General features: G+C 38.2%; 1 protein-coding gene across 5 annotated transcripts in view; it reads left to right on the top strand.

Moving 5' to 3' along the window:
- Positions 1-1542: 1542 nt before the first annotated feature.
- Positions 1543-19566, top strand: part of skila (SKI-like proto-oncogene a) — a 672908-nt gene continuing 654884 nt past the window's right edge. For all 5 annotated transcript variants that reach the window (XR_015478736.1, XR_015478734.1, XR_015478733.1 and 2 more), the window contains exons 1-2: positions 1543-1597; positions 3220-4494. Coding sequence is in view for 1 of the 5 variants with exons in the window: in XM_087241110.1 (XP_087097236.1) it covers positions 3373-4494 (1122 nt within the window). In the remaining 4 variants the exon portion in view is untranslated. The remainder of the gene's footprint in view (positions 1598-3219; positions 4495-19566) is intronic.

The raw sequence follows: 19566 nt of genomic DNA, 5'->3' as shown, positions 1-19566 counted from the left end.
GCATGATTTTCTGAAACCCATTTCCTAAAACTTTTGAACTACAGTTGAAGTAAGAATTATTTGCCCTCCTGAATTAATAGCCTAAATATAACAGGTAAGACTTTCTCCAGAACAAAAAAAAATATTACCAGACATCTGTTAAACATAATTTGTAAAATATTTTAAAAAGAAAACAAAGTTCAAAGGAGGGCTAGAATACTGACTTCAACTGTAAATTGTTATTGGGGAAAGTTATTTTTCAAAGTAATGCATTACAATTTTTAGTTACTCCTCAAAAAAGTAAGTTACATTACTAAGTTACTTTTTATAATAAGTAATGTGTCACGCTACTTTTGAGTTACTTTTGCATTACCTTTTCTGACCTGGCTGAGACTTGATCTGTTTCAGATCTTGCAGGATTTTTTCCTTCTTTTTTAAAATAAAGCAGCTCTGCAATAAACATCGCACTAAATAACCTACACCTTCATTTACCTTTTAAAAACACATCATAAAATAATAATGTAGGATAATCTTATCTTTTGAGAACTTCCTGACCCTCAAGGATATATGCCTATACAGGTAATAATGAAAGTCTAATGCAATGTGACTACTACTTTTGTCTTTTTTGTGCTATTAATAAAGTAAAATCACTATCCATTAAGACTATAATCCTGTTTTCCTTTTCTGTGATTCGTTCAGAATAATAAGAAAACTCCCATTGCAGAAATATAAGGCTCTGCCATGTTGGTTTCTGTCTTTTCCTGCATTCTATCATTGAGTGTGGGATTCAATCTGACATTGATTTTATTTCAGCCATTTGTTTTTATAAGCTAATTAATTAAGCTAAAAAGTCACTCAAATAGTATTACTTAATTTTTAAAAATATGCATTACTCATTACTTAAAAAAGTAATATTATTACGTAACTCGTTACTTGTAATGTGTTACGCCCTCAACACTATAATTCTGTAAAACAGAATAATGTTTTATGTCTTTACCAAGTACAAAAACTGTGATGTTTTGCATGATATGTATTTCATTTAAACAGCCCATTTCAGATGAGTCATTATCTGTGAAACATTGACAGACCTCAGCTCATGCTGCCATTCATTATTCCTCAAAAATCATGCTAAGTCATAGCGTGAATGGGGATGTGGCTAAAGTTACTATTTAATTTCCATTTACTCCTTTCTCTTACCATAAAGTGATTCAAATTCAGCATGCTCCACTATGACTGTCCCTAAGTAGACAGCAAAACTCCCTTATTTCTAAAGAAATGTCCCTTGGTTAGTCATGTGTGCAAGCGCAAGTTACTAGTAGACCACAGATGACAACTGAACATGTATTACATGCATTACATTACATTTACTGTAACCTGTAAATTCTTGCAAAGTTCATGAGAATCTGGCGGCGCGCTGCAGACAGACAGGACAGACAGACAGACAGACACACATACATAGACACGCCCGCGCAACATCATCCGCTCCGCCAGTGCGCGCTCTCGCTGTGTGTGACGCGCGATCTGTCTGAAGGCTTTGAGTGTGTGCGCGTGTTGTTGACGCTCAGACAGACTAGAGGAGAGACCGAGAGAGACAGCAGAGCAGATCGTTCATCCTGAGGCAAGTCCCTTTAAAACCCACATCTGATTCGCCTATACACTGCGTCCATTACTCTGGTGGTTCAGCAGTTTGTCGCTGTGTTTTTTAAAACCGTTTTGAAGGTTTGTAATAGTTAAGTGACGTTTATTTCTGTCTCTGAACGGGGATTTGTAGCGTTAGCTCGGTTAGCGCGTGCTAAAGGGTCTAAATATTCTAGCCGCACTGCTAAAGCTGTCTGTGCGAACGAGCCAGTTTTTCAGATGTTAAACCGGTTTTGGTGCTTTTGGTGCTTTTGATGTGCCATTTAAAAGGGCATAATATACGTGTGTATTATGTGTTTAACCTGGTCATATTGGTGATCGAGCTGGGAGTATTTGTGTGATTGATTTAAATCTTAGATATGATCTATATTGTGTTTAATACAAATGTCTGTATTTCTGTTTTTCAAAAACAGTTTTGGGGATATCGCTGTTTAACGTATTTTGAGGGGGTGGTCAGGTGTCAGACTGGCTGAATGGTTGACAAACGTTTCACTGCCGAATGAAGACATGGGAATGGATTTAAAATAGAAGCTTTAGATGTCGTGTTGGGATATTTAAGGTGTAATAGCCGTGATCAGGTTTTTTTTTTCATGTGAAGGGTTTTCCCGATTGCGGGGATGGTGATTGTCACACCGCGGGTGCTCAGCGCAGCTCTGCCCGGAGAAGGAGAGGGGAGAGACGGGTAGAGGCGGGGACAGAGCCGCGGTGTCCTTGCGGGGGTAAAAAGAGAGACGCTGTCATTCAGGGTTAAAAATAGACCGCGTTTTGCCAGTGTTTCTGGAAACTGGTTATTTTATGAGGAAATGAAACGACGTCTGCGGTCAGGGTCAGTCTGTTTGAGTTGACCCGCAAATCTGGTAACGTTAAAGCAAAACCAAGCGTTTATTTCGAGGAACTTGAGATTATTATGCTTTGGTGGCCCTTTAATTTTCGCCAAAATGAATGCATTCCGTTTGTAGAACAGAAACGCATGTTGTGATTCTGAAATTAAACGCGTTTTTCTGATGGATTTTGCCGATACCCCACTGGCATGCGCTGAATTTGAGGCTGAGCTTTCATTTTGCCTTCATATTCGTGCTCGGAAATTCCGCCAGTTCAGGCTTTTGCTTGTACGATGAAAACATAATTTTTTATTTACAATATAATAAATACATTTAATCTTGCGTGGCAGAAGTGGTGTTTATGTGTCGTTAATACATTTTGTTTCAAGCCTGCTGTGGTTGGACAGGACTAAATGGCTGCTCGCTGTTAGTTACTGATGCTGTTGGTTATCTGTGTGTTAAACCGACGTTATTAGTGCACTGACTCATTTACCGCCTTGACGGATTCGGCATGTTGTCAGTAGAGAAAAACAGCGCACTAAACCAGCGAGAAACTGGCCTTAGATCGATTGCTTTCAAATTAGATTATCCTGATGAGGTGAAAATGTTTCTGTCGTCTAGTTTAGCACTGTGCCCAACGCTAAAACGCTTCTGGATGCCTTTTAATTGCTCTGGCAGCATTTTCCATTCATCCGCATTCACGTGGCTTCACATTCTGATTTGTGTTTGATTTAGTAAGAATTATATTTTAATACAAGCCTTTTTACCTTTTCATTCACAGGAAGCTCGTTGAACATTTAATTCTGTCAGCATCATGCATGTAGCTAGACGTAAAAGGATTTGCAACCTTTAACACAGCGAGCAAAGTAGGACCAACCCAAAGGTGTCGTGTCTGACGATTATTTTCCACCCAAGGAAGACCAGTTATCTGTGAATGGATATGGCCAGCCCTCAGACAGGTCTGAAAACCCCTTTTAAAGACCTGACCTCATTTAAAGGCAACATGAAGAGGCTGTACAGGGAGCGACTGGAAGATGCTCCCATTAAAAAACGGGTAATGGCAGAGATGCATTTGAAACGTCGCAGCCTGGAGAGCATCCCCAAACCCCTAAAGGTCAAGAAGGAGCGTGAGGAGCACACCAGCTCAGAAATGGACATGGAGGAAAGAGAATTCCACATTGTCGGAGCATCCAAGGCTTTAGATCTGAGCGCCGGCCTCAAGCACACGCTGGCACAGTTCACGCTGAGCAGCCAGAGCTCCCTGGGAGGTCCTGCTGCTTTCTCAGCAAAATCGGCACAGGAGTGCGCCTCTCCTGCTGGCATGGCTCCCCTACCGTCTCCCCCAGTCCTCGGAGGAGGCCCACTCTTAGTGCCCTGTGACAGCTCCACAGAGCTTACCCATTCTCTCCTTGAAGGAGAGTCCATCTCCTGCTTTGTTGTAGGTGGTGAGAAGCGTCTTTGTCTGCCCCAGGTACTCAATTCAGTGCTCCGAGACTTCTCTCTGCAGCAGATCAATGCTGTTTGTGATGAACTTTACGTTTACTGTTCGCGGTGTGATGCGGAGCAGCTGCACATTCTCAAGGTGCTGGGCATTTTGCCTTTTAATGCACCTTCCTGTGGCCTGATTACCCTAACTGATGCCCAACGGCTCTGCAATGCCCTGCTTCGCCCAGGTGCCACCATCTCAGCCGATCCCAACAGCAAACTGCCAGGCCAAGGCCTGCTGAAGGAGAGTGACGCCAGTTTCCAGGTGGAGCACCAGTGTCTTGGCAAGTGCCAAGGCCTGTTTGTGCCCCATTTCTACGTCCAGCCGGATGCCCCTTGCATTCAGTGCATGGAGTGCCAGCTGCTGTTTTCCCCACAGAACTTTGTAATGCACTCACACAAGTCCCCTGACAAGAGGACCTGCCACTGGGGCTTCGATTCAGCCAAGTGGCCCTGCTACCTTCAGCTGGGGCGCAAGCATGAGGGCACACAGGAGGAGCCACAGCTCAAGCAGCTGCTGGACGAGATGAAGGAGAAGTTTCACTACCAGCTAAAGAGGCCTCTGGACAAAGTAAGCGTCTTTTTGTCTTGCATGTGTTCTGGTTCACTAAGGTCAAGTTTTGCTTCATGTTCACAAGTGGATTTGCACGTGTGTGACCAGATGGTAATGTGTGATAGTCCGCAGAGGAGACTGTTTGCTATTGTCTGGGCAAGGCTGCAGTTGTTTTGATAAACTAGTGCTGACCCAATTTTATGGGGTGGCACGAGCAGGTGACGCTTGCTTGGTTGGGACGTATGGCCGGAGGGAGGGAATTCCAGTTGGTCTGGCTGAAGGGGAAGTACATTATCTTCCTCTCAGGTCAGTACAGGGTCAGCTTTAGGGGGTGAATGATGACAGCACACATTAAAATGGTGGAATTTTGTTACCTTGGATGTTCAAGGTTTTCTAGTACCTGTATTTATTTTTCTTATAAATTGCAATTCAAAAATCTGTATTTAAATATTCAAAGCATTAAAAAATATGCAACAGCAGTTTTACACTTACCCTTTCCATCCAAAATCCTTAATTAATATATGCATAATGAGATGATAAGAATATAATGTATAATAATATATATTTTTGTATTTAATCTAGTCTATCTAGTGGCAATGTTAAGTTTAAAGGAAATGGATTTAAATAACTTTTTTCTGATTTCCAGTCTGAGATTGTACTAAATGATCACGAACAGTGTTTTTCTGCACACATACCACTTTGTTACTTCTAGTATTTTATCTACAATAGGGATGGGTGGGTATAAAATTCAGACGGTATGGTAACCTTTGATAAAAATATCATGGTTTGGTTTCACAGTATTGTGATTACTGCTCTAAAAAAATCTTTTGAAATGTCTGAGTAAAGCAACAACGTTTTTTTTTCGCTTTGAACACAATGGATCCGTACAAAATCACATACTTCCATATGCTAAAAACAGTATGCGAGCCGAGTAGTATGTTTGAATTCATAGAATTCGAAAATCAGTATGTGAGAAGTATCCGGATGACCTAGAGTGCGGTGAGATTCTGAAGTGTGTATCCGATGGACGCTACGCTATCCCATGATGCACCGTTAGAGAATTTATGAATGGGAGTGAAGCGGGTATGTCACGTGATAATGACAAAATGGCATCTGTACTACGTCCAAGCTCCATTCATACTAGCCACATTACTACTGTATAGAACGTCCGTTTTTGTCGGGTTGTAAATTTAAATTCAGATGCAGTACCTACTGAGTAGTAGGCGATTTTAGCCAATATATTTTGTTTTCAGAAACATTTAAAATATTTTGGAGCAATAAACATGTTAGGCTAAAGCCTGGTTTAAACTTCTGCGTCAAGTGACCTGCGTAACCCACGGCGCATGTAACGCGCGTAGCTGTGTATTTATATGTCTGCGCCCTGTCTCTGTTGATCTGCATTAACACTTCCGAAACGCTAGTTGGCAGTGAGGTGTAAATGTTCCTCTTTGTCGAGTTTCTTCACTGTTTTGCTTTTCCTGAACGCTTCGGGGATGTACAAGTGGCTCAAACTCGCTCATTTAGAGGCAGGAACTGGCGGACGTACAACAACTTTAACTATGAGGTAAACACAAAACAAAACTTTCCATCCGGAGCTCCTTCACGGAACTCCACACTTGTAAACAATCGCTCTATCAGGCTCGCACCATTTGCGCGGCTCTCGGTCCCACCCAGACTCGTCAGCGCTACCAAGCCGATCAATCACAGAGCTTGCGCTAAGCGTCATTGCCACGTGTAGTTAAATTTTTTGAGAGGTGCACGTCAGCGTCGCCAACGGCCACGGTGAAGGGCTATGCGTCAGCACCGTAGCATACGCGTGCATTTGACGCAGAAGTATAAATCAGCCTTAAATAGTTCAAATGAACCATTGACTTTTGCTGTTTTCATTACTCTTAAAATTTATTTACATTTTAAATTTAAAACAGCATCGTTGAATATCTTTTCTGCTGGAGATACTGTTTTCCCAAAAAAGTAAAAAAAAAAAAAATTCATTTCAAAATGTCATTGTCCCATGCCTAATCTGCAACGGCTACAATGTTTCGAAAATCTTGCACACTGACAGGAAATCAGTGTTGACAAATAAAGTTCTATATTTTCCCATCTGTGAATTTGTCCCTTTAGATGGGGAAATTCCTGCATTGTGTAATTGCAAAATCCAAAAGCAGAACACTGGAGATTCTTCCACTTTCATAATGCAACCTTTGAAACAAAACTCAACAAAGTGTCCTCGTGCTGTAGAATCTATAGAAAGGTCAACCTAGTGCAAAAAAAGATCTGGATTGTTTCCCTCCCATTGACCAGCCATGTCTCATGACCCACTTGACCAAGCCAGAGCTTTTCTAGTTTTTTGTGCTCATGTTAGACAAAGATTGACCCCCTGTCGGTGCTGCCAGAGTCCCTTTTTTCTTTTTCGAATGCAAGTGGCAGCAGTTAATGGTTTAACTGTGCTGTAATGTTCCAGCACACACAATTATTTTTCTTCCGTTCCGACGAGAGCAAATGATTGTGTTCTGTCTGTGTGTGCGGAAGAAAAGCCTCAGTCTCTCCTGTGTGCTTATGCAAGTGTGCCGGAAATACCGTCTGGTGTCTCGTCTAGCACCCAAACCGCATTCCTCCTTCCACCCTCCCCCAACACACACTTCATGTACTAAAACAGACCTTGAGTCTGTCAGTCATACAGTCACATCTGCTACACAGACTGACCTCACCCTGACACACAAACAGCCAGCTACACTGTAACTCTCGGCTCACTTCTGCTTAACGCACACTAATGAAATTGATTCACACGCACACGCTAAACTTCCCCTGAGAGCGTCTCTGCTCCGCTCAGCTGAGGGTGAGATATCAAACTCCCAGAAACACGAGTGAGTCACTGACACCTGCTCTTTGCACAGCGAGCTGTTAACTGCCGAACTCCCGACACGTCCCTGTCTGGCAGTGTCTTGCACCTGACTTCATGCTTTTTTTTTCCTTTTTTTTTTTTACTTCCTGTAAGCTCTTAACTTTGAGTTTTATTTTAAGATGCAATGACCCAAAAAGGGATAGTTCACCCAAAAATGTATTCTGTCCTTATTTACTCACCCTTCACTTATTTCACACCTGTCTTTAGTTTATTTTTTACACTGCTCAGCATAAATGAGTAGACCCCATTTTGACAATCAATAATTTTATTCACATCTCGGTGAATATAGGCAATGTATTTTGGTGCATTTAAACAAAACAGATTTATTAAACAGAAATGTTTATTAAAATAGTATTTTAGTCACCAAACCAATTTAGTAATTGAAAGATAATACAGTTAAATTCAAGCAAAAAAAAATGCAAAAAAAAAAAATGTACAAACTACAATATATCAACAACTTTTTTCAATTTTTTTTCTTCTCTTGATTTTTCCTCATTTTAAAATTTGTATTTAATGTTTCTCTATAACATATGTGTTTGGGTGTACAAGTTTTTGTATCATTATCGTAAGTTATTTTGTTAGATAATTTCCAAATTTGGCTTCAGTACTGACTAATCTAATGTATTATGCATAAATATAATATTGTATAGCTTTATATTAAAATTATAAATTTGAAAGATAGATTTGTGAGGGGTCTAGTTATATATGCTGAGCACTGTATATTAAAAACAGTGGAACTTTTTTTTTTGTAGATATCTGAAAACCTTGTAACCATTGACTTCTATAGTATTTGTTTTTCCTGCTATAGAAGTGAATGGTTTAAGGTTTTCTTGAAAATTTCTTGAAAATGTATTTTTTTGCGTTCAGTGGAAAAAAAAAAAAAAAGGTTTCATTTTCATATAAACAATACCTTTTATTGTGTTTTACATGTTCTAACACAGTTTTTTAACGTTATGATCTTACATACACAAATATATGTTGTTTTAAAAATTATTTATGATTTTTACAATTTATCGGCACGCTATGTTTTCCTTGTAATTAGGCATGGGCCGGTATAAGATTCTAACGGTATGATAACCTTAGATAAAAACATCACGCTTTGACTGTATTGTGATTACTGCTCTAAAATACGTTCTTTTTAAATGTCTGGGTAAAAACTGAAAGTTTTTTTTTTCTCCTTTGAATACATTATATTATATTATATTTTAAGAGACATTTAAAATATTTTAGAGCAGTAAACATGTCAGGGTAAATAATTCAAATGATTCCTTGACTTCTGTTTTAATTTGTTTCTAAAACTTTGTTTCTTCCCTTTACCATTTAAAACGGCATCTTGGATATATTTTCTGCTGGAGATACTGTTGTCCTAAAAAAAAATTTCCAAACGTGTTATACCTTGAAAATGGTTATCGTCTCATGCCTATTTGTGATACAACAATAAAATTTTATTAAATTCTAGGTATCTGATAAGTTTACAAATTAAGTAAGATTAAATTAAAATATTTAAAAATAAGATTGCAAAAACACTTAAGCTAATATTTCCCATCTTTGCTTTGCTTTTAAAGTAAATATACTAACTAAAATAAAAATAAAGCATTTCTTAACTTCACAATTACTATTAATTCACAGATTACTAAAACAATGTTCAAAAATATTCTATTAATAACTTCCAACTAAAATTTGCAACTGCTAAACTTGTCTTCAACTTACTTGTTCCAGTTTATTGCCAAGGCAGAAAAGTTTTTAAAACATAAATTGTATCTCGCTTTTTTCCTCACTTTTAAATTAACAATCACTGCTTAAGATTGAAGTGGTGTCAAGTACACAGGCGCTTGCAAGATTTGTTAAACTGTTTTGGAGGAACCGTAAACAGGCATATGTGCTTACGTGAAAGGTCATTACCTAGACGCTGAGCTTACACGGGTCTAGCCGCTAAAGAGAAACAACATATGCATACTCTTCTGCTGGTGTCCAAATCAAGAAGTCACTGTTATGCGGGCGTCTGTGTGTGTGTGTGTGTGTGTGTGTACGGGAAGCAGGGCAGACAGGCTCATCAGTTTACTGGGTGAAATGTTAACTCTAAACATCTGTGATGCCGGAGCGGCAGAACAAGTGACTCAGAGTTTCCACAGGTGTCCGCGTGGATGTTGGTGACGATCAGACCCTCATAACAAGACTTCAGCACACGGCACTTCAGTCTGCTCGGATGCAGTCCTCTTCCACTTTATCAAGGACACTGACTCCCCTGTCTGCTGTGCTTTTGGAAACACTGGCTGGGTTTTTTAAAACTAGTGAGTTGACCAGAGGAGGTGGCATATTCTGGTGGCATAGTCTATAAGGCCCTTAAATTCAACCTAGGTTGACAGATCGCTAGATTTTGAAACATGCCTGAAATATTTTAAGATTTTATTGCTTATTATTTATATAAGTATATATATATATATATATTTGTTTTCAGAGCATTATCAAAAAGCTTAGTAAAACTACAAAATGGAGCATATTTCTGAGAAAATTGGTGATTTAAATATCCCTCAAATAGCAACAATAATAACATATTAATTACAATTACACAGCAAATTCCTCTGAGTATATTGTACTCAGTTCAGAGAGCATTTGGTCCCTCAAAGGACAATTATAAGTAAAGTTGCTCTTTGTTGAGTTGCTTAATGATCCTCTGCTGAGATTTTGAGAGATTCAATCTTTTATATTTCAGTTGATTTTATCAAAGGCTGTGACTGAAGTCAGTTGTAGTTTTGTGTTTCTCTTTGTGTTTGTTTATTAACAGCAGGTGTTCATCATCAGTGCACAATCATCACCTTATTAATCCTTTCGTTGTCTCATTAACTTGTATAACTTTAATTTAATTTAGAGAAGAAGCAAATACTATCTAAACTAAGTGAATTTTACTTAGAGGATTTTGCTGTAAATAATAATGAAGTAAAAAATATTTAGTTTTAGAACTTAAGAGATGTCCAGTTATTTTTGTATTCATTTTGGTGAAATGTGCATGCTTAAAGATGCTGCCTGGCTAGGTTTTGATGCACAGCTGCTGCTCCAGAGAATTCAGCGCAGGAACCTTCTTGGACAGTTTTTGTGTTTTTGTAAGTCTGTATTTATTTGTGTTGTCAAGCGCTGTATTCGGTTAGGGTGTCTATTCACCTTATTCTTGGCCGACGAGTGGCGCAGCCATTTGAATCTTTTTGGCTTGAGACTTCCAGTCTCATTCACTTCCATTTATTTTTAGACATTAAAAACTGCTCGTTTCGCTGTTTGATGTTGCAAACTGATATTTTCTTATTATATTATTCTACTTGGTCTGTATAGTCATGCAAACATTTGTTTGTAGAGCAAGTAGTTTGATCGTTTTCTGCCGTTTATTATTCCTAGTCATTTCTCCCATAGGCGACTGAATCGTAATTTCTAAAACAATCGTCAAAACAGGCGCACTTCCGCATTTTACAATAAGGTCAATAGAGCACGAGTGGTTAAGGCTCATATGCTATATAGGGACCACCTGACAAGAAACACTATTGGAACACTTGTCGCACTGCTTTTTTTTCCTATTTACCAAACACAAATATATTTAGCTTTCTCACCCCAGTTTATATTTAGATTGATTTTAGAATTTCTTTCTAAAATGATTTCAGTAGTCTGCTTGGCACTTGTCAAAAACGATGCAAGTCACTGTGCATTCACACCGAGGGTGGCGAGTGTGTCAAAGTTCACTCTGGCCACCCTGGCGACAACGCTGTCTGACTTTACAGCTCCGGCCGCGAGAATTCACTACATTAATCTTGTATTTAAAGTTACAATCCCACATTAAAAGAACATGCTTTCTAGCGTGAAAGTGTTGTGTCCCTTTTATCAAATTAATTTAACAACTAAAAATGAAGTTGTTTCATGTGGTGTGGTTTTGCTCCACTTATCCAATATGTGTCCATATGTCGAAAATATTAAGTTGTTGTAGTTAGCATGAGATACCTGCTTTTTTTTTAAAGGAAAAAAACAAAAAATTAATGCGCATCACGCATTTCCTAAAAGAAAACTTTGTAAATAATTGGAAATCCAGTAACCGCAATAATCAAACCCTTGGGAACAACTGTGGTCAGAACCAAAGTTCACAGGACTGTGTTCTCTGGACTCCTCTCAAGCGGTGGACTTGAACATGACTTGTTCCGATTGGTTGCCACTGAACTGCATCACAGCACATTACTATAACGTTGACTTTATTTCAACTCTCCTCGACGCCCACAACCGTGAAGACTTGTCGCTTATCGCTGCAGGCTCCCATTGAAAAAGAATGATTTCCAGCTACTTGGATGCTCTCGACGCCTTTGGTGTGAACGCAGTCATTTGGGCATGTGCCTGTACTTGGAGTTTTCATGATCCCATTAATTTAGCTGTCCTAGTCTTCCCACTTAGGTGGCATACAGTTAGCTCATGTGTGTTTGTTTGATTGTACGACAGTGATAGACATGCAGCTGTAATGGTTTGAGGGCTGGTGTGCCGTGTAGACGTGTCTGGCAGACAGATGGAGTCCTGTCGATCTCCCACAGAGGATGAGACAGCGACTGCGGTGCAGACACCAGACAGCTGCCTCTCTCTCTCTTCCTCTTTCGCTCTCTCTTTCTCGGTTTGCGTCTCTCTGTCTTCCTTTTGTAATTGTGAAATCAGTGACTTCATGCACCTCAGGCGAGGAGGCTAATTCTTCCACTATCGTGCTCTTATTTCCACTTTCAGTTTTTTTTCCTTCCATTTTAAATCTGTGAAAGAAAACCTGTCATTTTCCTGCCTAATGTATTTTGTTCTGCCATCCTGTAGCTCGAACCGCAAACCTCATCTCTGACATACCTTCGTTGTCAGATTTTTTACCCCCCTTGATTTTTTGCTTCCTATCTAATAGCTGCATTTCCTTTTTTTTTTTTGCTTTGCTTTGCTTTGCTGTTTCCATTTAGTCATGTGAGACACACCACTTGTTAGGGCTGGTGCGATTTGGCCTCAAATGTTGATTAATTGAACATTTTAACTCTATTACGATTGATGAACGATTATTTCGTTTATTTATTTTATTTTTTGTCCTCCATAGTTCCTTAAGTTTTATAGGGTAAATAAGCTCACATATCACAAGAGATTTTTGAATGAAGGGCGCATTACTTGATTTCAAAATAAGTGAACGAAGCACAAGCTACAATCTCTGATTATTTATTGAACTTCAACGTTGAACAACTGAAATTAAAACACACATTGCCTAAAACTTATAAAAAATAAAGATAAATAAATAACTTGCTCTTTTGGAAACAAAATGAATTATTTTCAACGTTTTTCATATTCAAAGTATAAAATAAGCAGCATCTCTTCTAAATAAAATAACCTATCTGTATCCTGTAAATAATATTTAAGTTTTGAATCTTTTTGAATAAATGATCATTTTATTGTAATGGAAAATATGCTGTCTCAAGGCATTCAAAAATGTGTAAAACAATTAGTGGTTTTAAATGTTGATTTCGACTACTTAACGATTAATCGCCCAGTCCTACCACCCTTGAACTAGTTCTGGTCCTCCAGTTTGACTGGATATATGGTGATGATAATTGTAATTAAAAGTGAAACTGACACTGACTTGAATTGTTTCGAAACGTGCATTGTTATTTGATGTTTGACGTTATTTCAACCAAAACACGAAGAGAGAGTGGGACATGGATTAGCTCCTCCCCTTTGTAAAACAACAAAGGAAATTTGCTCTATATATGTGAAAGTGACAAATTACAAGCTTTACATGTTTATATCAGCTTTATATCTTCTAAATGCAAATTTTGTCACTGTTTTGGGCACACTAACTTAGATATCCTCCTACTATTCTGCCATTTTGGAGAAAAAGTAATCGTCCATCGATTTGTTCTTTTTGCTGTCGCGATGGCAAGCAGCTGCTTTGTTTTTTAATTATTTATTTAAAAAGCGCATTAACATTGAACCTGAAAGATGGCAATATAACACTTACTAACACAATCATCAACACTTTTAATAGTTTATTTTACAGACTTATAATATGCTAAAGACTTGTTCTATTGGAATTTTCATTCCAAAATGGCCGCTGAGACACTAGATGCCGCGGCGAGTTTCCCAAATCACACTAGTGTCGCCGCTTAGTTATTCTATGCTCTTTGATGCAAGTGTACCTGGATTCAGAAGGAAAAAAGACTGTGTGAACACAAACCAGCAGAGAAGGTGGCAAAGGGGGGCAAATGGAACTTAGGTTCGGTCCAGGCAATTGAACCAAGTGTAAAAGCCCGCTTAATCTCATTGGACCTTTTAATGGTAAATTTAAGCAAGACAAGATGTAACTTGAAGTAGCGTTGAATTGTAAAGCTTCAACAAATATAATCATATCTTTATGATCAGATGTTTCTTACAGTTGATTTCTAACCACTGCCTAATACCATATACCACACACATACCATCATGTATTTGTGTACTTGTTCAGTTATTAACAAAATACACATACTAAATATTATATTCAAAAAGCAGTAAATAAAGCATCGCACACGCTGAAGTCACTTTCCAACCAAATAACACCTGATTGCATGATTTCCTGTTAAGATTACTGAATTTAACTTCCTAATTTTTTTTTCTTTTAGCAGAAAAGGATTAATATGACTGTGCCTTCAGTCCAGTTTTACAAAGATTTCTGCTTTATTTTATACTCCCTGTCTGACCTCTGCAAACATGGCATTTTCAGGAATTTGCTTAGCATGACATTGTGTCTTTGGAGCTTTATCTTCATCCAGCATGTGTTTGGTAAGATATTGAAGGGTAATGAAAGGTCAGAGGTGGAAGAGCCTCGCGGTTTTGTCTGTTTGATGGAGGGTGTTGAGCTCCAGGTCTGCTCCAGTGTAAATATCAGAGACTCCAGTAGATGCAACGCAAGCCCTCAAAATAAGCAGCAGAATGACCTAATCAGTCTCTGTTTACATAAGGGGAGCGGAGGCCACTGAGTGTGTGTTTATGGGAGAGAGTGAGAGTGATTGAGGAGAATTATTGATCTGGCTCGAGTGGATGAATTCAGCAACTGTGTGTTGGAAAGAGAGAGAGAAACACAGTCTGAAGAAGAGTTAGACCCGATAATTATCATCAGTATATGATCCAGGATTTTTGACCTGGGAGATTTCTCAGTAGGCAGAGTTTCCAAGTTTGAAGATGAAATGCATGTCTTTGTGTTTTTAAAAAAATCTGCTCACAGCTACAGTGCATCCGGAAAGACAGGTCCTTTGTCTTCATGCTTGGTTTGTGCTTTGACAAGCACTATCAACCCTTATATAGGACCTTATATAGAAAGGTGTATGCGTTTTCAAATCAACTAAATTTACCACAAGTGATCTCCAATTAAGCTGCTGAAAAATCTCAGGAATGATCAGTGGAAACAAAATGTACCTGAGCTCAGTTTAGAGCTTCACGGCAAAGGCTGTAAATACTTATGTACATGTGATTTTTCAGGTTTTTTATTTTGAATAAATTTGCAACAATTAAAAAAAAAATCACATTGTCATTATGGGCTATTGTGTGTAGAATGTTGAGACAATAATTTAATCCATTTAGGAATAAATCTGTAACAAAAAATGTGGAATAAGTGAAGCGCTATGAGTACTTTCCGGATGCACTGTATATACGCAGATAAATGTCGAAATGCTAATAATACATACAAATGTTTAATCGGATGAATTTTAACAGATGACAAGTGCATATTTAGGCTACTTATGTATATATAAAAATAAAAACCTGGCAGGTGTCCGAGTGAGGACATGCTCTTTCCTTCTGCTCTATTCAATGTAAAGCTTTTATTTTATAGTTTTGCCACCAAATTCAGTGCAATCCATGTGCTCACGTACTCTGAGGTCTGTTCATTTATTCCCAACTGTTTGTCCTCATGCACAAACAAATCACTAACTAACTCTAAAGCCCCCCAAAGAAGCACACACTCTGAGATTTGGCAACCTGTCCTATTTATATAAAGCCCAGAGTTCCTGTTGGCCGTTAAGACAACATATTCCTCCCTGTTGGCTCAACATTCGGACGCTGTGGGCAGATTGGGGGCCCTGCTCTTTGTGCTCAAGCTGGGAATATTGTTGTACCGGTCTTTCGGCAAGACCCTGGAGAAGAGCCAGCGGCCAGAACAACCCAAGGATGGCGCAGACTGCGGCTAACCCAAATTTGTTAAGACATGCTTGACTGTTGAGCCAGGTGGTTCAACTGACATGGAAAAGATTGTCGTCACTTTTTTTCACTAGAAAAATTTCATGCGCTCAGAAGACATGAGCAATACCTTCGATTAGTTTGTTGTCATAGTAGCACTTCAATTTGGCAGCAGTGTTTAATTTATTCTTTCATGCATCAGGCATTGAGAGTAGAAAAGCTAAATAGGGTAGATGAAGCAATCAAGCGTTAATAATACTTGTCATTTGTTCATTTACATTTATGTATGTTTTTGCACAAGAATTTTAGGGCATTTTGAACTATAGGAATACAGTGGTCCCTCATTATTTGCGGGAGTTACGTAAAAAAAAAATCCTGCAATAGGTGAAATCTGAGAAGTAGTTACATAGCTTGCTAATATTACATTTAATGTTGCTAGTGTTTATTTTAAATACTAGCATTACCTACTACTATTTTCTTTAGGTATTGTTTATTCTTTATATACTATTGTATATAAATAAATACAATTATACACTATTGTATTTAATCAGACATTATTATTTATCAGATCAGCTTTACTAATTCATTGGATTCTAGTAGGCTACCTATTAAACTCAGTGGTCCCTCGTTATTCGTTGAAGTTACATTCTAAAAAATAATCCACAATAGGCGAAATCTGCGTAGTAGTCCGCTTTATTTTTTATAGCTATTATAGATGTTGTAAGGCTGTAAAACCCCTCACTGCACACTTTATACACTTTTCTCAGTCAGGCATTAACATTTTTACACTTTTCTCTCTTGTTTAAACACTCTCAAAGTTCAAACCTTTAAATAAGTCCAGAGTTATAGAATGAAGCCAAAGATCAAAACCATTTGATCTTCATTTATTTATTTTATAATAGTGCCCTAAAGCTGCGTAACTTCTACTTTTCTTTAGCATGTTCAGACGTTCAATATTTTGTGCAAAGATTAGCATCGCCTTTTTCCTTTGATGGCGCAAAATGTTTTGTCGACATTTTGGAGAGAAAACTTGCAAACATACATTGCAAACCAATCAGGATGCAGAACGCAATGAACACAAGAAAAAAAGCATGTCAAATTATGCTAAAAAGCTGCGAAACTGCGAGGGATCACTGTACATTCGAATTTGTACTTTTTTATGCCAGGACTATAGGAGCTAAAAATGTAACGCAAAGTAAAACATTTTTTAAAATAATTCTTAACTTTTTATTTGAGGTTAACAATCTGAAGCTTCAAGGTGTCCCTCATAATACAGCTACTAAAAGGCAGAAATATTACTTTACAAATTGTTTTGTACATGCATTACCGGTCAAAACTTTGGGGTCCATTTATTTTATTATTAATTTTAATTAATAATTAAAATTAGTGTGTTCAAGGCAGCATTTATTAAATGTAAAAAAAAAGTTGAATTGTTAAATATTTATTTATTATTTACTGTATGTATTTTCAAATGAAATTACTCCAGTCATTGTTGCTTTAATTACGATTTCCATTAATAATAATAATCATAATATTTAATATTAGAGTGATTTCTGAAGGATTTTTTGACACAATTTTACAGTTTGTACTGTAATTTTTATTAAATAAATACAGCTTTGGTGAGCAGGATAAGCTTATTTTAAAACATTTAAAAATCCTACTGACTTTAAACATTGGACCGGTAGCATAAATCATCTATAAATATACATACTTTTCAATATTATCACCGGAATTAATATGAAAACTGAATAAATATATATTTACACAGAATTACTTAATATTTAGACTGAATGATGGGCTGAATTTTTTTCTGCTGGTGCAGATTTATCATGGACCTACTTATGACATACTCCTCTCCCTCCTCTGTGCAAATCCAGCATTGGGTGGACTCCTATTATATACTCCTAACCGGGATGCACAGTAAGTCCCTCTGCTCTACAAGACCGCCTCACCGTTCTGGCAAGTTATGTATCTTAATGTCTCCTCGCAGAACACTGAGAGCGCTATGATTGTGTGCTCACATTGTGGTCGAAGACCCTTCTGACGCATTCCAATGCATAGACCACGGCTGTCTGGCTTCATCAAGGAAGTTGCCAAAAATGGGTCATGAAGATGCATCCTGCAGCAACCCTCATCTATGCATGTGAGGCACTTTTTTCATGTAAAACTGCTGTTTTCAACCCCCGGTTCACCACAATCTCATTAGACAGCATTTTCGCCTCCCCCCATTGCTGCAGTGCTTTTGTTTCCTAACGCCAAGCTCATCCCATAGGAAGATGTGTCGTTCTGCAGACAGCTACGAAGACGCATGCACAACGTCACATGGTTGTGATTAATGCACTACATACGGCTACCTGTTCCGTAAATTTCTCCTCCCACTTGAGCAAATGGGAATGAGGGGAAGGCTGCTGTAGAAGAACATCGCCCTCCCCTCTAGTCTCTTCCCTCCTCTCCCTGCGGAGGCTCCAAACCTAGACTCTCCTGGCTCTATGAGGACAGTCTGTTCCAAGCTTGCGTCAAGCTGGGGGACTCCTCAACCCGAACAACGGTACCAGCCCACACGTTTGTGTCTCTCCAGAGAGCAGAAGGCATTTGAGTCTGAACAGTTCTAGGCAAAACATAGGAGAGTCGTGTGAGATGTCATCACTATGAATGACTGGCCATCTGTCCAGTATATATTGATCACTAATACAAGACATCCTCAGTATCGATCTGTCCCAGAAAGCAATCCTGTGTGTCTGACATGCATCAGTCCCTGTTTATGTCTTGTCTCAGCACGTTTCAGCTCTCTAATGTGACGACAGGGAATTAAGCAGTCATGATTTTTTGATCCAAAAAGCACCATGCGCTGCTGTAAATTTTCCTATTTTAGGATGCTCTCATGTAGCCTTTGTTTGATGAGAATGTTCCTGCAGGCACGTACAGTTGAAGTGAATGGATATGAAGTATGTAATAGAAGGTTACAATTTAATGTATGCGCTTGTGTTTATTCGTTGAATAAAACGGCAGTATTATTTTAGATTTTGTTTATTTATTATTTTAAAAAAAGTTTTGTTTTATTTTAGTGCTCTAAAATTCTGCAGACATTTTTTGCTATTTCTGCTGAGAATTTTGTAAGTAATCTGCGGATATTGCAGTGCTCCCAGGACAAATGTCATTCAACCGCACTAGTCAAGGCTAGAGCCAATGTAAAGATGCTGGACTTTAGCACTGTGTACGGGTTCAGTAACGAGCAAACAAAGAAAACAAAGCACAAAAGCAGAACATTACATAGGTAAGATTTCGTTTTTTAAGTTTTTGTTTGTTATGAACTTGTGCGAAACAAGTATTGTTAAAAGATGTTAATACAGTCTCCTACAGCACTGACAATAGGGCAAAATAGCACTAACTCGCACTAAATGCTAGGGTTATACTAGTTTTGTTTAATAAAATAACCCAACAATGTAAATGAAATATGACAAGATGCTGCAGTGCTAAAAAATGTTTATTATTGTCGGCTAAGAGAGCAAGTCGTTCATAACGGAGATTCATTCACATACAAATCTCTCCCTCTGTTAGAATGAGAAGTGAAAGCAGGACAGGGGGTGTGTTTCAGTACACAGATTAGATCAAATTTAACAGGGAGGGAGGATAATACATTTCCATGCACACAAACACATGCTCTTTGTAAGGAATGCTCAGTTCAGTCACTAATCCATCATTGTAGAAAAGTGATGTAAAATGATAATTTTCGTAATTAGAAAAAAAATATTTGCATACAGACCTTCGAGAAAACTCTCGATCATAGATATATATATATATGTGTATATACCTCTGGTTCTGGATGGCCACAGTCCTCTACTGACCCTTAGTTCCACATTCATTTCAAAGGAGCGCTACCCTCTTTTAAAATAGAGGCTCTATTGGCACAGTCTTTCCCATAGACAACAATAGCGTAGGTGACACCTAATGTAAATATCTATGGTTGCAATTAGTTTTTCAACAGACTTTGAAATAAATAT

Source organism: Danio rerio, chromosome 2, assembly GCF_052040795.2.
Source record: "Danio rerio strain M-AB ecotype USA chromosome 2, GRCz13ab, whole genome shotgun sequence".
Classification (NCBI taxonomy): domain Eukaryota; kingdom Metazoa; phylum Chordata; class Actinopteri; order Cypriniformes; family Danionidae; genus Danio; species Danio rerio.
Note: the sequence above shows the minus strand (reverse complement) of the source record. Positions and strands in the feature narration are given on the sequence as shown.